Below are 23,449 nucleotides of genomic sequence, written 5' to 3'. Positions count from 1 at the left end.
TTTGATAAAAAATTATTTTAAATCTGCCGTGTTTTAAAAACTACACAGGTAAAAACATTGCAGATATATTTCATTAAATCTATGAATGAACTATACGAAGAGTAGTTGTCGCCTACGTTAGGTAAAATATATATACGGGACTCGATCAGGCGTGCGCTTGATAGTATGATTGACATTCGGAACAAGGTTCGCTTCCGATATATATGAGAGGGTCTAACTAGACAGAAATTAATGTTGTATTAACCTTCTCAGTGTCGATATGGGAAGATGTGTATACGTTATTGATAACATATAAATTATTTGTATATTAACTTGGAATTAAATTAGATGTAATTTATATTGTCTGCATTTTTCATGGACATAAATTTTAACTGTATATTTAAAATGGAATTACAACGTTGCATTTTAGCGCTAATTATACCTATCGTCTTTGGTTACAGTACCTACCCTAGACGCTATACCCGGGATAGCGACTGGGGGGACTGTCCTTCACAGTGTCAGTGTGTAACATTAAATTCTAGAGGCCCACGGGATTTGTTTTCAGACTGGGCAAGTGATGAACCCTGGTATACCAAGACGTCTTTAGATATAAATTATCAGCAGGATTCTGGTTCAGACACTACAGGACGTAGCATGATCTGTCAGGGTCTACGTCAGCTTCCAACACCACTTCCAAAAGGTAATATAAAATATAAATTTTATAATAATGTATTTTCTTGTCTTTTATTTAATTGAACTGCTTTACGTCGGTATACACTGCTGATATGCTTGTATGTGTTCCATAGTTGCCTTCCACGACTACCATTGATAGAAATAAGCCTGTTTGGTGTGTTCATTCTATTTCTGTAAAATTGTCTTTTTACGTCCTTATTGAAGTTAATCTGCGGGAAAAGCTAACGTTTTGTAAATTGTAGGTCTGTATAGTCACGTTTTTTTCCTTCTCAAAAACAACTTTAGTTTTTATTAGGAACCCATGCACAATGATTACGTACAATAGAACATAAAACAAAGTATAAGACAATCTCTTTGGTTATTACATAAAGTATGTTTATTAATATAAAGCATTTCTCTTACAGTGAATAGTTATTGAATAAAACATTGGTTTTTTTCTCTTTTTGTTTTATTCAATAGCTATTCACTGTGACTGTCATACATGTACGTACTACTTTATTACTATATTTAAAACAAAAATACAAAAAGATACCGATTACATTAAAGGATAAAGTTTATCATTTCTAAGAGTATAATTATTAACTCTTTTTATTGCAAATTTCCTTCAAGAGGAATTTCCCTAATCAAATGTCAGTGGACTGTATTTTAAGCCTTGTTACGTTCCTTTTGAAGAACTAAAAATGTGAATTAGCAAGCTACTGAGGAAAACAACAGCGCAGATTTGTTACATAGATATAAAAGAGCAGTTATATTATACAGTTTTGTCACTTATAATTATGACATCATTATATAACATACCTACAACATTTCATCATTATAATACTAACAATGCCAGTCTTTCTGGTTGTCCTATACAGAAGACATTCCCGTCAACGTTTACATTCTTATATTATCGCTAAATACACATTCCGAGGGGAGGGGGGTTTTATCAGAAAAATCAGAACGCAATAGTAAAATAACGAAATAAATGCAAAGACTTGCGTTGTAAATTTTTTTCCCTGGTTTAAAAAAGATTTCGTTATTCTTATAAAGCCAGTCTCCACTCGTCATTTTTACATTCTTATATTTAATTTTCCTTTGTCTATCATGACTAACATGACTTAGTGTTTATGACAACTCGTTAAAACCTTTTTATGTAAAATCAAATAATTCATTTTTTTTAATAAAGCTCTGCAACTACTTACATATATATCGTTACAAAGTATCTGCGATTCTAAAGAGTTACGTTCAGTCAGATAACTTGTTTGTTATTATTCAAAGTAATGAAATGATTTGACTTGATTAAACGACATGTAGCTAGCAACAAATCGAATCTGTGAAATGACAATTAAACAAAGTGGAACTTTTAACGTACAGTAAATCAAAGTCTCAACACTGCCAAAAATCTACATTCTTAAACAGCTATCTTGTAGCCCCGCAGTGTTCATTGGCAAATGGTGTTCGTGTACAAATCTTTTGTAACATTTCGTAATTGGTTGTCATTTTCATTGCATAAACAACATCATTTATTAGATCAAACAGTTAGGTCATGACCTTTATATGTTTATAGCCATTTATTGCAATTAAATTCATTCTAAATTACAGTATAATGTGCGCTGCCAATATATTCCATTGATCATTATTGTGTTTGGCTGGTCCAGTCATTTCCGACAATTATCTTGTTAAAATGAACTTTACTTTTGGAAAAAAATATGTAACTTTGTATCAATATTTAAATTTTGCTTTATGACATTTTTGATTTTTTTTCTCGAATATATTAGAAACAAAAGCCGACTAATCGTCTGTCCCTTTTATAATTGTAAAACACTATCGTTGTTAACGCAGATAAAAAATCATTGTGTCCTTTTAATTGTTAACCGAAATCAGCCATGATAATGCTACATAGGGTTAACAGTGATATTGTTGGATTTTTTCAAAACTACCTATACCGTTTTTTATTGGGAAAATATGCATAATTTTTATCAAATTGGGAAATTTATAATAAACCATGAATTTGACTGGAACTTCAATTTGCAGATCCCTTTTCAAGAGGTAAACCCTCATTTGAAATCAGACCTCTTATTATTAGTGATGATACATAAATAGACCCTCAAATCTGCGCATTTAGTCATTTAAGGCATGCAAAATGTTTAAATGCGTGTTTTTCGGTTTGTATTCATGCACAACTACTACTGAGACTGCACTGTTTGGGAAAAAAGTTGTCTTTTTGGGAATAATTTTAAGTCATTTTTTTCAAATAGGGTTTTTCTCGAGGGGGAAAAGCCTTTATTCTCCGATAATTAAAGGCAAACAATATCACTGGTTAAAGATGTTTTTTTCTTTCAATCCTCATCATGGGGTTGTGATCTAACAACCGTGACAGCATAACAAAAAAACTCAGTAAAAATCAGTTCCAAATGGATTTTACTCCTCATCGAAACGAAGCTTAAAATCAACGAACAAAAAGACAATAGCCACAACGAAAGGTCCTATGATAGAGTACTTACGGATACAAAGCAAGTTAAAAGCCAATTATAGACACATAAACAAATGCAACAATTATTATTCTAAGGACAATATACTTTAATCTTCAAGGGAGGTAATTTGTACTCGGAGATGAGGAAGTGCATCATTATTGATGATTAGTTTATGGTACTTTTATTTGATGGCATCAGGTTGTTTGTCAAGGCTAAGGAACGGTGCAGGTTCTCGGCAATCAGTAACTGTATCTTACAAATTATTCTACATCAATTATTGCAGAATCAATTGGTCTGAATCAATTATTGCAGACTAAGTTTTATAAACTTTATCATTCGAAAACACTTAATAAATTATTATAATGAACATCGACTTCAGAAAAATACGAGTGTTCATATAATAACTAGTGTAAAGTGGTTTTTAACATGAAACTGACATGATTATAACCAGGATAAAGTATTATCATTTTCAGTAAAAAAAAACATAGTGTCAACGTTAAAAAACCTACAACATTATGCATGAATCATTCTTTTTTATGACAATTTAATTCAAACTTCAATTATTGTACAAACATTTTATTGCATAATCGCATTGTAAATTGAACAACGGAGAGTAAAGTGTGATACATTTATCAGATAATCAGTGAGAAAACGTATCTAAATATGGCCCCCTGCCTAGGCTGTAAGCATAGACCTGCATGACAAATTAACAGTGACATCTAGTTTGTTTTCGTTTGTAAAATATAGGCTTCCGCTGTGTAAATAATAATTTGTGATTTTTTAGTGTGCATGGGGTCCGACATTTGGAAAGCTTCTTTCTTTTTGAATTGATATACACCATCGAATTATAAAAACTTGGTGTAAATATAGTCAATTAAAAGGGTCAGGTTTATTGTATAAAGGTTATCAATGGGGATTATCTGAAACTTAGGAAACTTCACACGATATGGAGTAGTCTGAAATAGCAAGTTGCTGCTTATAAAGAGGTTACCGTTAACACACTGTACTGTAATGTTGAAGGTTTGTCGTGTGTATAAAATTTAAGACACTGACTTTGATATGGCGTGACCGTAAAGAACTATATTTTTTCACGAATGAAGAAGATTTCCCACTTTACATTTGTTGGGGCATAACATATAGAGAGTAAAGTACCTCCATACGCTCGGTGCTATTTTACCATCTTGATAAAATTCGATCGTTCTTTTTTTTCGAATCTTTGAATAGCCACACATGTATACTCCTTGTAATCATATTACCACATGATTTAACCGCCTCAGACCGCATATCGAGGCTACATGTTGTAAACGCATATTGTGGCTTCATGTTGTAAACTACAGTACTAATAATCATTTGTGTAATCAGTGCGGTAATTTGTAAGATCTATGACATTAATTTTGTCAATTTAAGTGAATATAAAGCACCGCACTCTATGTGAGGCAAAGTCATCGATCATCCTTACTATAGTGTTGATTTTATAAAGTAACCGTACTTAAAACCACAAATTTATGTTAACCGCAGCGCACAACCGTGACAATTTCATTCTGGATTGATGAATTGTTTAGGGTAATATAAAGTTAAGGATAAGATTCACACAGAAAGCAGGGGGTTTCAACAGTTCAACGGGTAAACTGATATATACAAAGACCTTAATTCTTTAACATAAAAGTGTCATTTAAAGTCACCTACAAGTAATAAGTCAACGTGGTTTGGTATAAAATTACATTTCATTGGTCTCCTAAGGTCTACACGTAGATTTGATGGGTCAGTTCTTTGTTTTATATCAACTGACAGAATCCGTTTCAAACAATAAGCATGTCGTTAATTTGCACCTGTACAGGTAAGACACAATTAATCCCTGTCTACAGGTAAGAGAACTAAATCCATGTCTAAGTCCGTTGTTTGACGAATGTTTCCTTTTTATATCGTCTATAACCCAGACCTCTTGAAAGTGTAAATATCCTGTTATAACTACTTATACCAAGATCTTTTTAACCTATAATTATAAATTTATTAAGGAGATATATTGGAGCGTAGGCGTATGTGTAATTATAATAATTCACCATTTGCATAAATGAATCCTGATACATGTATGTAATGAAATGTTTTAGACAAAAATAAACTCAAATCAGACATCTTACATGTATTGGTATGCAAAGCAAGAAAGCATATCAATTTTAAAATGCTTCATATTAACAGATATTTTTGTAATGAATAACATATTAATTATACGTTGTAAGGTTCAGATTTAAATGTGGTATTTTACTGTCTTACATGTCTACAGAAACATTATCATTATTTTGGACGGATGCGTAAATCAACAAAGTTAGCCCGTCAAGTATTCATCCGTTTAGTTCAGTATAAAAAAGCTAAGTTGGTACCGTGCAACCCGCTTTGAAGCAGGAACTCACTAAATAAGACATGTAGGAGGAACACGTAAAATCGTTTCAGTACGTATACATCAGATGATTTTCTTTGTTAAAACACTTCTTAGGAAATGTATATATCTAACCAACTTCTTAGGAAATGTATATATCTAACCAACTTCTTAGGAAATGTATATATCTAACCAATTGTAACATTTCAACAATTCATACAGACACAAAATTGAAGTCTAAAATACCCGAACAGACAAAAATTGCCCTCTAAAATACCCATATCAATTCGACATCCTTTTATTACAATTCACTGTCACATAGTGAGTTGTCCAGTTTGAAGTACAGTATCTCTTTTAACCTCTTGTTGACCTTTAATTTGAATATTTGTCCATACATGAATCACTAGGTATTGTTCCGAAGTGTGTTGTTATTTTCAAAAGAGCACAAAACAAGAAGAACGACGTTGTGATGTCGCGGCAGTATCAACAGCTTGAAGGTCTCGGCGGTTAACTGTTTACGCAGCTTAGTCTTTCTATAAACAATACCACATTAAATGGAGAGTGGGCTTTGTTCCGTTCCCAACACGACATCTTAAATCTCACCAACCACTTGATCTTGACAATCTATATCATAAATATTATTCCTTTAATAGCTAAGGAATGAAAACTTGACCCTTTTAAACTGTAAATTAATGCCCCTTATAAATTAAATGATTTTTTTAATCACTAAAATTACAAAGAAAAAAATAATTTCATTTAATAAAGTAAAAGCTTGTAGATGAACAATCATTACCATTGGGAAAATATTGTATTAATGGCTAAGCAAATGAGCTGAATCAAATAATAGGTTTATAAGATTGTGAAATTAAAACGCCATTTTTATAATGAAACACAAACTTTAAGAAAAGTAGCGTCTGACCCGTCAGCATGCTGTAACAGCTAACGTCGATAATTGGTTATAATTATTACGGTAAACGGATTCATGGTCTTTAGGGAGGAGTTGGAATTTTATAAATGAAATAACTTATGTGACAAAAAGCGAAAATAAATAATCTGCCAAAAGTTATAGTATGATAGAATGAATATCCTGGCACCTAAAGTATAAATTATTCTAAATGAAACGAAGGGAAAATATTTCTTCCCAGTGTCATTGCCTTAGACAAACGAACTAAAATTATGACTTATATGATCTTGCCTTAATCAATAATGATCGTTCCTCGCAACAGCTCAATATCAATACTCGAAACAAAAAAACTCTCAAGTTTCTAATTAACTAGATAAAACAATTTTAATATAAAAGGATGCAATCAGACAGCATAGACCGCGCGAGGACAGACACAACTGTTGCTTAAAGACAAAGTTGTTATCAGAACAATAAGACAAATAGTTAGATTGAACGATATGATATGACTCTCATATAAAACCATCTGCTGTTCAATATTCTGGCCTTTATGTTACTTTAAAAACGATTGTGTTGTTACTTTGAAATTGGTAAATTTTTGGTGAAATTCGATGATAAGTAATAATGATGGAACGAAAGATAAAACTATCAGGGTTAATATATACGTATCAAGAAAGCCCGCACACAAAAGAAGCACACTATCAGGGTTAGTTTATACGTACCAAGAAAGCCCGCACACAAAAGGAGCACACTATCGGGGTTAGTTTATACGTACCAAGAAAGCCCGCACACAAAAGGAGCACACTATCAGGGTTAGTTTATACGTATCAAGAAAGCCCGCACACAAAAGGAATACACTATCAGGGTTAGTTTATACGTATCAAGAAAGCCCGCACACAAAAGGAATACACTATCAGGGTTAGTTTATACGTATCAAGAAAGCCCGCACACAAAAGGAATACACTATCAGGGTTAGTTTATACGTATCAAGAAAGCCCGCACACAAAAGGAATACACTATCAGGGTTAGTTTATACGTACCAAGAAAGCCCGCACACAAGGAATACACTATCAGGGTTAGTTTATACGTACCAAGAAAGCCCGCACAACGATTACATACATCGACACAACAAAATCAAAGTTGTAAGGAACCGGCATAAATTTATAGACTATTTAAAGGTAAAAATATTTTTGTTTTCAGATATATCTTCTATTTCAACTACAGAAAATTCATTGTTTTCTCAGTTTTGACTACAAGATGTCACAACTTTATTGTTTTACAAGGGACACATATATTGAATTTCTAAAAAGTGAACGTTTGGTTTGAATACATTGTACATGATAAGTTATATCAAGGAAACATTCAGTACATACGATGAATCACGGATTTGTATTTAGACTACAATACTAGACATAGGAAATAAAAGTCAACCTTCCCATGTAGAAAAATTTCAAAATATAACTTCTACGTAAAAGCAATTCGTTCCGATAAAACGTATACGAGGTATGACGACCTTGCTTGGGTTTCATTGAAATTTAGATCAGGTCACATGACATATATACCTTGAGGTTTAACATCTCGAGAGCCAACCCTTTTCTTGCGAGGTGTTGGTCGTAAACAAAAGATGTCAGTGCAGGGCTCAGTATGATTTTCACCAAATCTTTTCAACTAAAATCCTGCATTGTGTGTAGTAAGCCCCTCTGTGACACGTTTTACAATACAATGATTATACCCCTGTATTAACCGATTTAAAAAAGTAAATAAATGAAATATAACAACAAAAGAAAGAAAGTAAAAAATGAGGAGACGGGTAATTTGTCTTTTTGATTAAGGGAGCCATCTTTGATGCCACGACCAGACTGCGGTTTTCGGAACTTATCTTAATTATGTATGTTAACACCGAACATGGTATTTTAACTTATTTAGAAGTTTTAATTAGCAATATATTTTTTATTTTTTTAGTATTCTCATAATGATTTTAATCAACCTTACGATGGCTTTTAGATGTTTATTTATACAGTATATATTTAAAATTTGTATTTATGTAAGGAAGAAAAAGAGTTATATATATGTATATTTTAACATTTGTCTTTGGTAAATAGTAATCTTATAGGCAGCAATAACACATCCTCCCTTGTTTTAAGATTTGTAAAGGTGGATGTTATTAATTTTCATTGACAACTTATATAAACTGAGACGGAGTATAATTAGAATTCATAATAAAACGATAGACCAGTGTATACTACCGTAACCGTCATTTCATAAGTTGATATATAGGGTATCTAATGTAGATATGGAAATATATCTCATGTAAAACTTAAAACTATTGACTGTATGTCTGTAGGTTTACAGTCCACAACCTCACAATATAACGAAAGCAAAGATAATTATTATCTGTATAGTATAGTTTTCATTTGGGAGGCGGGATTACTAAAACATTAAAATCAAACGACTACAGTAAAATAGAAGTATCGACATCTTATTGATAGCAAGGAATCAATTTTATAAATAATATTTGCGCGGACTTTATGGATTTCAACACCTATGCTGACATCGTAAATTAATCCATTAGGATTAGTATTGTTGTCCCATTTAATAATTAATTAAAAATTATTTATCAGCCCCAAGTTAGATTTTAACTTAAGTTAGTATATTATTAAGATATATAAATTTCATCCGGGACTAATACATGATCATATACAAATTAAAACCAATACACCTCTGGTCAATGTTTTACACATATTTCAGATGGAATTACACGAGCACATAATAGAATTATTTGAAAATTAATTTAAATTATTCATATTAAGACAGACGGATTAATTAAATGACAGATTAAAGAGAAAGAAATACTTTAACCTTTAAGGGTTACTTTAGACATTTTGACTTTAACAATAGGATTAAGATGGCAGGTAGAAGGTTTACCTTACAGAAGCTGACACATTGAGCTGCCAGGGAGATTTGTGTCAGCTCTCATCTAAATGACAGTTAAACTGTAAAATATGAGGACACTATAACATGGAGAAAATTAATGTCCTGCGCATTCTCCATCCTCCATGCACTTAAGTAGTAAGCCTTTGACGAGCTTCCAAAAATATGCATAAACTGTCTGTATTTTATTTCTTTAGCTATAAAACTGGATATCATTTGACATGAATTGTTTTCTGAACTGGAGTGTTGCCTGTTAGGACTATAAAATACTCTTAAAATATAGACAAGGACATTTTTATGTCATTTTGAAATATGAGAAAAAATATTGAAATCACAGAAATGAAATTAATATTAGTAAAACTTATTTTTCTTTATATCCCAATAAAATGATAAGTATCCGACCATAAACCCTGGTTTAATTAAAGTTTTCTATCATTAAAAAATAATGTTCTCTCTAAAAGCAACATTAATAATGATATATGTTAGAACAAATTAAATCGTGAAATGGGATTTCGAATTCCATTTTGTTACTTATTACAAATCTACCCCTTTAATAGTTATCACGTATATCAATCTAAACGTACTTTGTCACACATATTGTACAAAAACTAATTTATGAATGAAAATTTACATACTATTGATATACATTTTTATGAATGAAACTACCGTATAAAAATTGTCATTCAAGCGATTATTTGGCCGTTATCGTTGTTGGTATCATGTTTCAGAAGCCTTGGTACTTAGACAGATCATGTTAATGCCGTTGATTGTTTGTGAAGCATGTTATGATTGGATGTTCCCACAAAGATATAACCGATTATAGAGCTTATTCATATCTATTTACTCTTATCATACAAAAAAGTTGACATCCTAAATAAAGGTGGCGATAAATATGACAAAACAATTTATTATAACGACACAAACAACTGAATAGAGTTCTGTACTTTAAAATCTCTATAAATGTACTTTAATTGTATCACTAAAATAGAAAAATATATATAATGCGAATACACCATAAAATGATTTTTAATTCAATTAACAGTATAATTTCATCGCATATTTTAGTAGAAAAATAACTGACAAGCCTTTTAAAATAAAGAACACCAATTAAGATATGTTCCCTGTAGTTGTATGTTAGTACGCTGAACTTTAGTTGATTCTTATTTTACTCATTGCGGAAGGTCGCATAGTCGGCTGTAAATTTTTAACATCCACTCCATATGACTCTAATGGATAGTTGTCTCATTGCCGATCATATTAGATATCCTTATTTTACACTACGTTAAACACATGCTGTCATGTATTTTTTTTATAGTGGTCACTAAATAAGCTTTCAGTGTATCAAACCCGGCTACTATATATTTGCTCCTTTTGTATTACATGCATCAATCCCTGTCTATAATATGTGTTACTTTTTGTTTCAGACGTCACTAAGATGGTCATCTACGGGGATAGCAGTCACGTGGCCGAGCAATCGAGACAGCGCGATTCCCCACAAGATCAGCACTCGAAGACGATATCAGATACCCAGCTCCGATATATCGACAGACATGCGTTCCGTGGAAATGCATTGCTTCGTGAATTGATCTTATCTGGCAACAATATTGGCGTTTTGTACCCATTTATTTTCCATGGATTGAGAAACCTGAATATATTATCCATTCAAAACAATAATGTTCAACATTTGTCAGCTGCCGTTTTTAACGGACTCAGTCAGCTACAGGAATTGAAACTAAGTGATAATAAGATCCGGTTCCTCCCGTCTACTGTCTTCACTTACCTTGTCGATATGAAGGCTCTGTATCTAAATGGAAATAAGCTCAGATCTGTACAAAAAGAGTTGTTTTCTTCTATGACAAAACTAGAAAAACTTGATCTGTCCAGGAATAATATATCTGATTTCTATGACGAGGTGTTCGACCAAAACATGGCTTTGAAAGAGCTGTTACTTGATGGCAATAGACTGTGGACGATCAGACCGAGGTGGTTTAAGAACTTATACGCCCTTCAGAGCTTGTCAATACGAGGTAACGAAATTACACAGTTATACCCGGACTCCTTCATGAACTTGATGAACTTACAGGACTTACTGTTATCTGCGAACCATATTAGTTTAATTCATGCAGGTGCGTTTAGAAATTTGCAGGATTTGAAGGTTTTAGATTTGTCAACAAATGATTTACCGGAAGTGTCGAAAGCAAATCTTCTTGACCTAAATGCACTAAGGGAATTATACCTTTCTTCGAATAGACTAACAAATCTTGGGAACAATACGTTTGAAAAGATTGAAACTCTTACACGGTTAGATGTTTCTAGGAACGACATAGGAGATATAGAACAAAGAGTCTTCGCATCCCTCCGACAACTTCAGTATCTAGACCTATCACATAACAAATTACAGCAGATCATAAAGGGGATATTTACAGGATTAAAGGAGATAAAAGAATTAAAAATAAATGACAATTTCGTCAGCGTTATAGAAAATGAGGCATTTAATTTCAATGAGAAAGATCATTTATCAAAACTCTCCTCACTTAACCTTGCTAACAACAATCTCAAGAGATTATCCGCACTTACTTTCCGAGGAATTCCGAACCTTAAAGTGTTAAATGTAGAAAATAACAAACTTAGACGAATGCATAGCATGGCATTTGTGGAATTCACAAAACTCGCCTCACTTTCTTTAAGGAAGAACAAGATTAAGAACCTGAATAATGGCATTTTCCATAACCTAAAACACTTAATAGATTTAGATATTTCAGAAAACAAAGTGAAACAAATAAGCGGCAACATGTTTATCGGACTTGACAATTTAGAAGAACTTGACATTGGTAAAAACCAAATTCGATCAATAGATAAAGATGCATTTAAAGGTTGTCCAAACGCCGTAGAAATTGACCTTCAACATAATATGCTGATAAGTTTTAATTTTACAATCCTGGAACATTTGCCTCAGATTACTACACTTGATTTGAGTAATAATCAAATCTTCTGGGTGGACGTGAAAGCTAACTTGTATTTAAGACTGAAAGACTTGGTTCTATCCCATAATAACCTGCAGACGATGAGTAAACGAATAGTGAACCTGCTGGGATCGTCATCCTTAATGTCCATCCAGGGGAATCCATGGAAATGTGATTGTAACCTTGGCTGGATAATGGACCCCTCCATCAACAAACGGGTCAAATTCGACATGTTAGACGAAGCCATGTGTAAGACTCCATCAAAACTCCATGGATGGAAGGTAAGCGTCGTTTTAATTATTATCACATTTTCAACATGCCGTGTTTTTTCTTCTTCTTTTGGTTCATTGACAGTATGTGCCAACAAATTATGGTCCATAGTAGACAAACTTAGTTGAACGTAATATATAAAACATTTCTAAAATTTATTAATTCCTGTCCTATGAATACGTTCTAACTAAATGAATTGATTTCTGAAGTTAACAACTATAACACACGTGCAAAATATCAAGATTTTGTTAATCCGTGTATTGAATTTCCAATTAAACTGTTTTCAGTAACGTTTTATGAATTTAGTATTACAGACAATTATTTTACAGATTTCAGATCTTACCACAAAAGATTTCACGTGTAAACAACATAGTAACGACAGAGAGCGAGTAGATGTCACGTGCAGTGACGGACCATTCAACAAAAAGACGTTCAATGATAAAAAGTAAGTTATTATTTAACATACAATAAAGCTACCACATTCCTCCTGTAATCCTAGGTAAAGCTGTTAGTTGCCTTGATGGACTGTTTATTTCTGTAGTTGTTGCATTGTTGTTTCATATTTCTTTTGTTTTTTAGTTGTTTCATTGGTGTTCTGTGTGGTACGGTTGTTGTTTCACTGTTGCATTGTTTGTTGCGGTTGTTGTATTGTTGTACTGTTTGTTGATGTTGTTGTTGCATTGTTGTATTGTTTGTTTCGGTTGTTGTTGCATTGTTGTACTGTTTATTTTGGTTGCTGTTTCATTTTTGTACTGTTTAATTGTTTTGTTGTTGATTTTGGTTGTTGTTTCATTGTTATACTGTTTGGTTTTGTTTTGTTCTTGTTTCATTGTTTTTTTTTTTCAATATACCATATTGATATTGGAATTTAAGTTGACAATCTGTTGATCCATGAAAATAAGTATACTACATTTAAGCTCCTTATAAGCCCACATATAACTATCCTTAGTAGTTTGTGTATTTAAGTTGTAATAGTTTAATGGCATATTATTATTTTCTGCTTCGGTGACACATTTAAGTTATGTTGTTTTCAGTTTGATAATTTGTTTGACCAAGAAAACTGTGACATACATTGTTTAAACAGCCGTTTACTTGTGATTAGGCCGATCCATTAAGTCCAATCAGTCTTTTGTAAGGTCACCGACCTGATCAGGCGTAAGACTGCAATTTTAATTTTCAAATAAGTACTTTTAACCTATTTACCTGTGAATTAAAATACAACCTTAAAACTCTATCTACTGGTAATCTTTTCACAAGAAGGTGGGTCGAACGCTATCGAAACAACTGACTAACTATCAGATCGATGTCCAAGGAGGCAGACTGAGCACCTGTCGGACAATCAAAATGAATATAGACAAACAAAACAAAAAACAATATATATATCAACAATCTACCTATATTTGAACATTTCAGTTTGGTCGAACTGCAAACGTAAACTAGACGTTATATTGTTATATATTTGTGGTATGCACTACCAGGACTACTAAGCTTAATCATTAAGTTTAATCATACTTTTGTAAGGTCACCGACCTGGTCAAGCGCAAGGCTGCATTTATAATAAGTACATTTAACCTATTTACCAGGGAATTAAAATACAACCTAAAAATTATAATTGTGATGTGGACAGCCTGGTCGATATTTACTCCATTCATTTCGTATTTTACACAATTTACTTTACTTTTGTTGGACTGATGTCTTCTTTCAATCACGTCTCAACAAATTTATATTAAAATATATTCAATTATATACTCTGAATATAACAGGAGACGGTTTTGAACAGCTGTTGGGATTTTTCTTCCAGCTTACATACACTAGCATGTGACTAGTAAATATTCGAATAAACAGTGTATTAAGGACAATTGTTAAACCGAAATGCATGCATTATAATTTGTTTCAAATTTTTAGGTAAAGAATTATTGTAGTATGTGATACAATTAATATCAGTCACTAGGACATCATACTGCACTTTAATGACTAATATTAAATATAGTTTGATATATGAAACCAAGTTCTATTTAAATTATGTTTTTTAACATTTCATTATAAGACCAATAGTACATTAAAGATCTAAAAATGTAAGACCGTCATTATTAAACCAAACGCTTGTAAGTTTGTAAAATGTTAAAATGACTGATGATATATATTTATGAACTGTTAAAGATTTCGAGTATTGTTATCTACATGTGTATTATCTGTCTATTAAGGAACATAGTTAAACCGTTTTCTGACTGTTTAAATAACTTTATTCAAATTTTTAATCAAATGATAAATTACCACTTCTAGTTTACTTCAACGGATATACATTGTCATCTTCCTTTATTAAGAAAATGGTTGCCTTGAATATGTCCTCACGGTTTCGGAACAAAATTGCTAGCCCTATCTAACATTCCCTCCATTCCTGTGGCAAATTTACATCTTTAACCCCGGTCAGCGTACCAGACAGAAAATACATATACAAATGGTTTTAATTGCTAATCTTTTTTTCTAAATATGCATCAAATGACTGCCCCTTGACATTTAGAAATTAAAAAAAATGAAAACAGAAATCAATCAATTCTTTATTTAGTTCCATACTCTGTATGCTATAAAGGGTTTCGTCTCGTTCGCCGTTTTAAATGTTTTTATATTATGTTAGTTATTCTTGAGGAAAATTCAAGTACTTGAAGTTACTCGGAGTCGATGTTCCCTTATCTTATGTGTCCTTCGCTATAGAAACGGTGAAACATTCAAGTTTAAAAACTTTAAAATATCAAAAACTAAATCTGACAAGAGTGTTTTCCCGTTCAAAATGATTTATTACTTTAAATCAAACTAACATTTTAAAACATAAGTTACAAACCTTTACATGATTTTAAGTAGTGTGACATTATTAAATTCACAGACGTTATATTTTTAGAACTAACCCATTCTTCTTATTTTATTTTTCAGAGCAATGAATCGAAAGTTGATAAATAAGCATGTGACCGTGTATGACTGGAGAAATGCTCCCGTTTCCAATGGAATTCTTGTAGCCGAAAACTGGGCGCTGGTTGCAGCAACAGCTCTAGATCATGTACCAGTCAATGAAATAATCGTAAAAATAGGCCATGGCAAACTTAAGGCAAAAGTAATGAGCGTAATCAAACACCCGTTGCTATCGCTGAAAATGCAGAATTACGACATTGCTTTACTGCAGTTGGGACCAGAAAAAATCAACGATTTTGATGGAACAATTCCGTGTTTTCTTACACAACGGCAATTCAAAACCATTACAAAAATAATTCCAAGATTTACTGTTACAGCACGAATAAGAAAAGGCGCCAAATCAAAACTTAAAATACGAAAAGGAAAGCTAGTACGGTCGTGTAAAGAAACAGATTATTTGTGTTCCTATTTAAAGAAACCAAAACAAAAAACAGATATGTTATTGAATGGATCACCTCTGTATGTTGGACATCAAAACAATTTACAATTAGCAGGTATAGGTTTACAACCATCATTGTCACATGACATGAATCAAGCTAAATTCATTCCGTTGTGGAAGATATCAGACTGGGTTAGTACTGTGATGCAGGAGTACAATAAAAAGTGTCATATTAACAAGAAAAATAAACTTGTATGTTCACAACTTAATCTACCACATGCTAATGATTTATACGCAAAAATGCAACACAAAGAAATCCACTGAGAAGTTCTGCATTGTAAACAGAGTTTGGTAATTATCAGACATTCCCATTCAAGCATACATTGAGCTACTTCAAAGTTGTACAAGGACATGGAAAGTCATTTTCTGATTGAACTCGCGTAGCATTTATCCATGCAATGCATTTGCTTGACAACGCGAGATGCAGTATCAGAAAGCATATGTGATAGTTAGTATACAATGTCACAGTGTAGTGCTATGCAAACCAATGACGATTTCAGCGACATCTACATTTATAGAACATTATGTGCAATGATTCATTTCAAAGCGTGAAAACGCATTTAACATAGTGAAAGCGAGTGCGAGACAAGTTCCCATTTTGTAAATACACGTATGCTCTTCGTCTCTATTTCTAATTTGGAAAGAGACGTGTTATTAATCAAAATACATATAATTGTCAATTCAATAAGCATGTGTACATATATCATCGCGGAAGACTATAATTTATTTTGTATATACAAGTGATGAATGTCAATATATATACCAGACAATGTTTAGGTTCTCTTAAATATTCTTTATTGCTTTTTCACAAATGACTACACCGAAAATAAACTTCTATATTCCAAATCGTGCAATCAAAACGTAAAAACACTCAAAAGGTGAAATTGGAAGTTTTGAATTTGGCAATAATACACCGAACTATATAAAAAAACCCACAAAAATATAAATCTCAACTAGGTACCCGGTTGTGACAACTTTCATTCTAAGATGCCCTTTTTTGACATTCAGATATGTACCCGGTTGTTGTGACAACTTACATTCTGAGATGCCCCTTTTTGACATTCTGTTATGATCTTTTTGTATGTATATTGTGATAGCGCTAGCATTGTTCTATTTTGTTGTCTCATTTGTTGTATTTTGTTACAATATTTTTATATGAAAAACAGTATTTGTAAATATTATTTTTTTTACATCTGTTAACATTCAAAATGAATGATTTATTTATTAAAATTAGAATTTATTTACATGTGTTTTCATTTTTACTTGTGAGTCACGAAGCATGTAGACTTGAATTTCGTCTGCGTGTTCTTCATCACTGTCATTATATTTATCGACTCGTACAAAGCCATTTCTGTTTCTGGTAATATCTTCAGTCAATTAAGGCAAACGTCCTGGAAACCACAGTTTTCTCTTTACTTTAACGAGATTGCTGTTCAGCGACACACACGAAAAAAAACCTCCCAAAATATATGAAAATGCCTGGGAAGCCTATTTAAGTTGAAGGCTGTACGGTGACCTGTAGCTGTGTACATATGCTATACCTTTAGGCCATTATTAAAGTATAAAAGTATTAACAAAAATACCAAACTTTAGTTCAGACAGGGAAAGTCCATAAAAAACTAACAAAAATTAAATTTAAAAAAACTTTATCAACCAACAGAACGAATTGAATAAATGTCATACTCCTGACTTGGTACGGACATTTCCTGGAGACAATGGTGGGTGAAATCTGGTTTTATAATTGGTTAAACCTCCCACTTGTATGGGAGTTGTATACAGTAACGTTTTAGTGATAAAATTTGGTGAGCAACCCAATTACTGGTTAATGTGACAAGCATTTGGAGAAAGCAGCTAAAATTGTGTAAAAATATCTTACAGACATACGACTCACGTCAACTAGTACATACAATATATTATCTTGATAACATACAAATGGGAAAAAAATATTAAAACAAGGGTAAACAAAAGGACATCAATATGTACCCACGTGCTCCAAGAACAAAAGTTTAAAAAAACTGATAGCTGGATGCATAAATACTAATTAAGACCAAAGTCATACGATCAAAAATATAATAGCACAAAGATAAATAAATGGTAAACTGTAAATTAATTAAAATTAAAAAGATACATAACTTCACCATCTATAATCTATGTCTCGTATATTCAAGTGAGACAGCAATACACCAACAAAACATATGATCAAAATACTAACAAAGATCTACCATCGACTCTAGGATTTCAGAAAGACACAACTGTTTGTCAACATCTACAATATATCGTTGTAAACAGTAACCGACAGGGTGATTGACTTGATGAATACATTTGAACATCTTACACTTCCCCTTAAAATCGATTAGTGGAATGTTTGATTGATTGGTGTTTAACACAACTTTCAGTATTATTGTGCTATTTGGTGGCGGTCAAGTTTTTTGTGAGTGGAGGAGAACTATCGAACTTCGGATTCAAAAATGACAATCCTATTCAATTAATATTGCAGTCGAGCGCATCTTCTATGTGCGGGATTCGAACTCACAACATCAGTGTTGACCGATTAGTAATGTAGTTTCGGTAGTTCGACTACTTAGACCACTCGGTTACAGAAGCCATAAGGAAATGACAAAAAGAACATTATCGGAAAAAAAAATAAAACAGGAAGAGAACTTGGTCTATGTATCAAAACAGTGTGGTTTAGTTGATAATAAACTGTAACATAAAACTTTTATTATAACAATATTTAAAAAAATTAACAGACAAGATGAAAAATCAACTGCTTGCATTACATAATACAATGCATATTCAAAAAGACGTTGTTTATCTGTGTTCCTCATCAATGAATTGTAGAATTTAATCTGTTTGAAATACAAATCCAATGTCAACACTCTACATACAAGTATTGCTTTCCATGTAAGCGAAGCCCTGATAAAAGATACATGTACTTTATAATCATATTGGGTTGTTCTATAAATCCGAAACAACAGATACTTATACATGTATGTATCCTGAATTTGAGAACTTGGCCTGGCTGTTCTCGACAATAGAAAACAATGATTGAGTTCATAATTGATATCGACATTGTTAGAAATTGACGAGAACGTTGTCTGTATGATATAATATAGAGATTGCGTGTCTGACTATGATTTCATGTAGACAACACGACGTACAAATAAGATTATTCAAAAACATTGGTTTTAAATGTCTTACAGCAAATTGTTGGGATGCTATTATATAAACTATTACAATTATTTTTGTCCCCTCTGTTTCCCTGGCGCCTAATATCGGCATATATTCCCATAGGTCTTTAGATTTCTCATATATAATGTCAAATGAGTTAAGACACGCTAGCTACATATAGGGTGTCTATTGTTTAGAAAAGAATTGATGATACAGGAGAACAATTATATTTCAGCTTGATGATAAATCATTTGATACAATATCTTCATTTTTTATAATCGTCCGTTAAAATAATAATAAGAAACAGTCAATCCAAGATGTATGCATTACCCTTATAATATAGGACGAATGTGTCAACAATTCGAAATTTTTCAATAACGTTTTGTACTATTAAAACACAAATTCCTACGTATTGGCGATTTTTCACAACACATAAACATATGTTTGTATAATTCGGTTATACCATATGTAACAGATATAACCATAGCCAATTAATATAAGATAAATGTATAACACCTTTCTCTTTCTATCCGTCAGATTAACTTTCAGTAAGCTTATTAATTACAATTTTTTCACTCCTAACTACAGATTTCCTGACCATAAGTTTCACGTTTATGTCTGGATTTGATCTCTAGCCAGTATATACGTACGTTGTGTTTCACGTTGCTTCGATGTATGTCATGTGGTTTTGGTCCCAAGCCAGTATGTACTTTTAACTGCTTTATCAAAGTAAGAATCTTAAATATGAATTATGATGACATAACAAGTACTTATTTATAATTATGACAATATTAATTGATAACAAGACGCGCACCTGTCTAAATTCTATAAGTGTGATCATATAGATAGAAGTCCAAAGTTTTTGTGAGATAATTTATTTGTTACATGCAAAACAACATGATTTATGCTTAATAGACAGATAATTTAAGAAGATGTAGTTGTCTTTATTTCGATACGCATGAATGTAAGAAAATTAGTTTACATCTATTTACCTTGTTTAATTGTGTACTAGACAAGTAATAGCAAGCTTTAAAAGTCTGTCTTTTACATGAATGGCAATGCTATGACTGTTTTAATTGGATTATACTTTTTTTGCATGTAAGATTTATATTAATTAATTGTGCTACTGCCATTGATATGTAGAGTATTGCCAGGTACGGAGATCCCTGCATAACACAATGACGAGGATAGCACTATAAATGTTATATAGTAGACACATACATACGAGTCATTAACCTTCTTATAAGAGAAAGTTACATATTATGACCTTCCAGTCAGAGAAAGTTAAGCGCGATAACCTTCTAGTCGGAGAAAGAAATATATGACAACCTTCTAGTCAGCGAAAGGTACATACAATAACCTTCTAGTCGGAGAAAGAAATATATGACAACCTTCTTCATAGATCTTTAATAAGTCGATTCCCCTATCTTGGCATTGCACAAGCCTATTTTTTTCTCAGACTGTTTATAACGTTTTTACACTAAATCTATTGGTTGTTGGATGTGGACTAATTGATAATTTAGATTATGTTTTACATACATGATTTTTTTTAATAAGTTGTTATTGGTTTTAAACTAGCTGTCAGTAACTGCGAATATCCTCAGATCTGTACGATGTGTCTTTTTGGTTTTTGGGATGTACAAGTATACCCGGCCACATCCAACCAGTGTTTATGTTACATGTATTTCTATTTGTATCATGCATCTGATGAGTTAAGACTTTTTCAACTATTTTTTATAGTTCGTTCTTTAGTTATGTTGTACTTTTACACCACTGTCCCAGGTTAGAGAGAGGGATGCCACTATCATGTTTAACCCCGCCACATTCTGTATGTATGTGCCTGCATGTCCCGAGTTAGGAGCCTGTATTTCAGTGGTTGTCTTTTGTTGCTGTATTTGTTTTTCGTTCATTTCTTTGTACATTAATTAAGCCGTAGGTTTTAGATTTATATATCGGGGCCTTCTAAGGATTTTCAAATCCCAGGAATAGATTATCTTAGCCGTATTTGGCACAACGTTTTGGAATTTGGGTCCTCAATGCTCTTCAGCGTTGTACTTGTTTGGATTTATAACTATTCTGATCTGAGCGTCATTGCATGGAGGTGTAAAATTTAAAAAAAATAGAGACAAAAGATACAAAAGGAACAACCAAACTCAAAAGTCGAATACAAACCGACACAGACATACATGTAGCGAACAACGAAAGCCGAAAAGAAGAACACTAACTTAACAAACGGAGAATGTATCCATATGGAACAGCATGCATATAATGCTATAAAGAGTCATTACATAAGAACGATAAAAGTGACGTCACCCAAATTCGCACTTGATCTGTGTTTCATGGTATTAAGCATTGTGTATACGTTTCATAGAATTTTGATTGAAGCTAAATAAAATTTGAGAGCGGAAACTAATTGTTGGGACGTACGTATACATGTCCGTACTTACGGACGGACAAGGGTACCATTTAATGCCCCTTCCGCTGCAGCGGGTGATATAAAAAAAATCAGACGCTTTATACTGAAATTGTGCATATCCCACCAATGCCCGACTATCCCTATGCCCCCTATTCGATCAAGTCGGTATGGTCTGGCCGAGATCAGGCTCAGATCGAGTATAGTTGATTTGGTCTAGCTATTCGAGTAAAGATCGTGTAGAGATCGTGAATTGGTAGGAATCATCGAATATGTATTCAAATAGTAGTCGTGTTGGAGTCGTGAAGGAGTCACCAAGGAGTCGTGAATAGTCGGGTTATGTTCGTGTACATTCGGGTAGCAGCCGCGTAAAATTCGTAAACAGGACCGACCAAGAATTTGATTACGCTTGATCTTTGGAATTTGGACAATCGGGATCATCTAGTTGATCTGATTGGCAGTGTGAACCTAGCAAAAACACTTATCTGTTACAAAAAAACAAACGCCAACATACCTGGAAACGGATTATTACCTGTAATTATAACTAAGTACCAAACTGACTTTGTACAGGACATTTTTAAAAGACAACATTGTTTTTGTTGAAGTCTTTATCACATTTTTTTCGAATGAAATTGATGATTTTATTTACTTCATCAAGGTTAAATATTTTGTTCAATCACTCCTTATGAAAATTTATACCAGGATAAGGAAACTCCAACTTCTTCATCCTCGTTCGTATTACATGTACTTCCGGCGGAAGTGTTTGCCACGCACCTGATTAATACATTCAATTAAATATAACCGATATTAACGGAAGATGTCATATACTTCAGAAGTCGTGATTAAAATCCAATTGTCTTATTTGTAGCACACATTAAATGTTGATGCTTCATAGTGTAACTATGTGTCACATTATACTTAAATCAAGTAAAGACACAGGAACTCGGTACAACTATGTTCACAATGTTAAATGTACCCGTAACAAATATTTTAAGATGTGTAATATCATGTATTCAGTACACTGTTAGTAAGAATATGAATACTTTTGTTTAAACATGATGTGACTACTAAAATACTACAAATACCTAAAAACATCGTCTCGTAAAACGACATTTTCTCACTTTACAGTTTTGACGATAACACACTGAACGTTTGTGAGTTAATTTTCCCATTTTAATACTAATCAGACTTCATTTTTTCATACTTTGAGGATGTTTTCGATGATTGAAATATTTTCAAAATTTAAAAGAAAAAATGTAAATGTCAATGTAAAATGGTGAAATGTTTGTTTCCAAATGATATACCACATAAATTGCAATGAAAAAGTATTTGAAAAACAGTAAATTAAAGGCAAATACATTTCTGTTGATGCATATATGTTCCACGACTTTTACTAAAAGTACTGAAAACATGAAGTGTGGTTATCCTTGCTTTGTTTTTGTGTTTGAGTGTCCGTTGTTTTTCTTGTTATTGGGGGCGTGTCATCGTTTTATTATGGGTGATGTGTGCGTGTTCATTTCTGTTTTTGGTGATTTATTTTCGATGCGTCTTTGAATGGTTTTCTAGTTTAGGCTCGATGTACGTGTCTGTAGGGGTTTATTTCCTTAATTTGTAATTGTAAGCCTTTGAATAGACGTTGGCTTTTTGTTTTTAAGACATTTATTTTTAGACTTTTTGAAAAATAACCGAGTTAAATGATTTCATTACTCACTTTTCAATGAGTATTGACTCCTTTGAAACTGATAGTCCCGATTATATTTTAACTCTTGAATTAAAATTGGACCTTTTAATAACCTTGCAAATCAAATTGACCTAGTATTAAAGGCTTAGCTACATGGTAACAACTGATGCACAAGTAATACATTGACTTTGTATCTGAGTTAAGAATAAACCAT

General features: G+C 32.5%; 1 protein-coding gene across 1 annotated transcript; it reads left to right on the top strand.

Moving 5' to 3' along the window:
* The first annotated feature begins 165 nt into the window (after nt 1-165).
* LOC134685017 (slit homolog 3 protein-like) lies at nt 166-17,210 on the top strand. Its single transcript, XM_063544364.1, has 4 exons — nt 166-679; nt 10,759-12,578; nt 12,897-13,012; nt 15,496-17,210. The coding sequence occupies exons 1-4, from the start codon at nt 355-357 to the stop codon at nt 16,232-16,234; spliced, it is 3,000 nt and encodes a 999-aa protein (XP_063400434.1). The 5' UTR covers nt 166-354; the 3' UTR covers nt 16,235-17,210.
* Nucleotides 17,211-23,449: the final 6,239 nt, after the last annotated feature.

This window comes from Mytilus trossulus, chromosome 9, assembly GCF_036588685.1.
Source record: "Mytilus trossulus isolate FHL-02 chromosome 9, PNRI_Mtr1.1.1.hap1, whole genome shotgun sequence".
Classification (NCBI taxonomy): domain Eukaryota; kingdom Metazoa; phylum Mollusca; class Bivalvia; order Mytilida; family Mytilidae; genus Mytilus; species Mytilus trossulus.
Note: the sequence above shows the minus strand (reverse complement) of the source record. Positions and strands in the feature narration are given on the sequence as shown.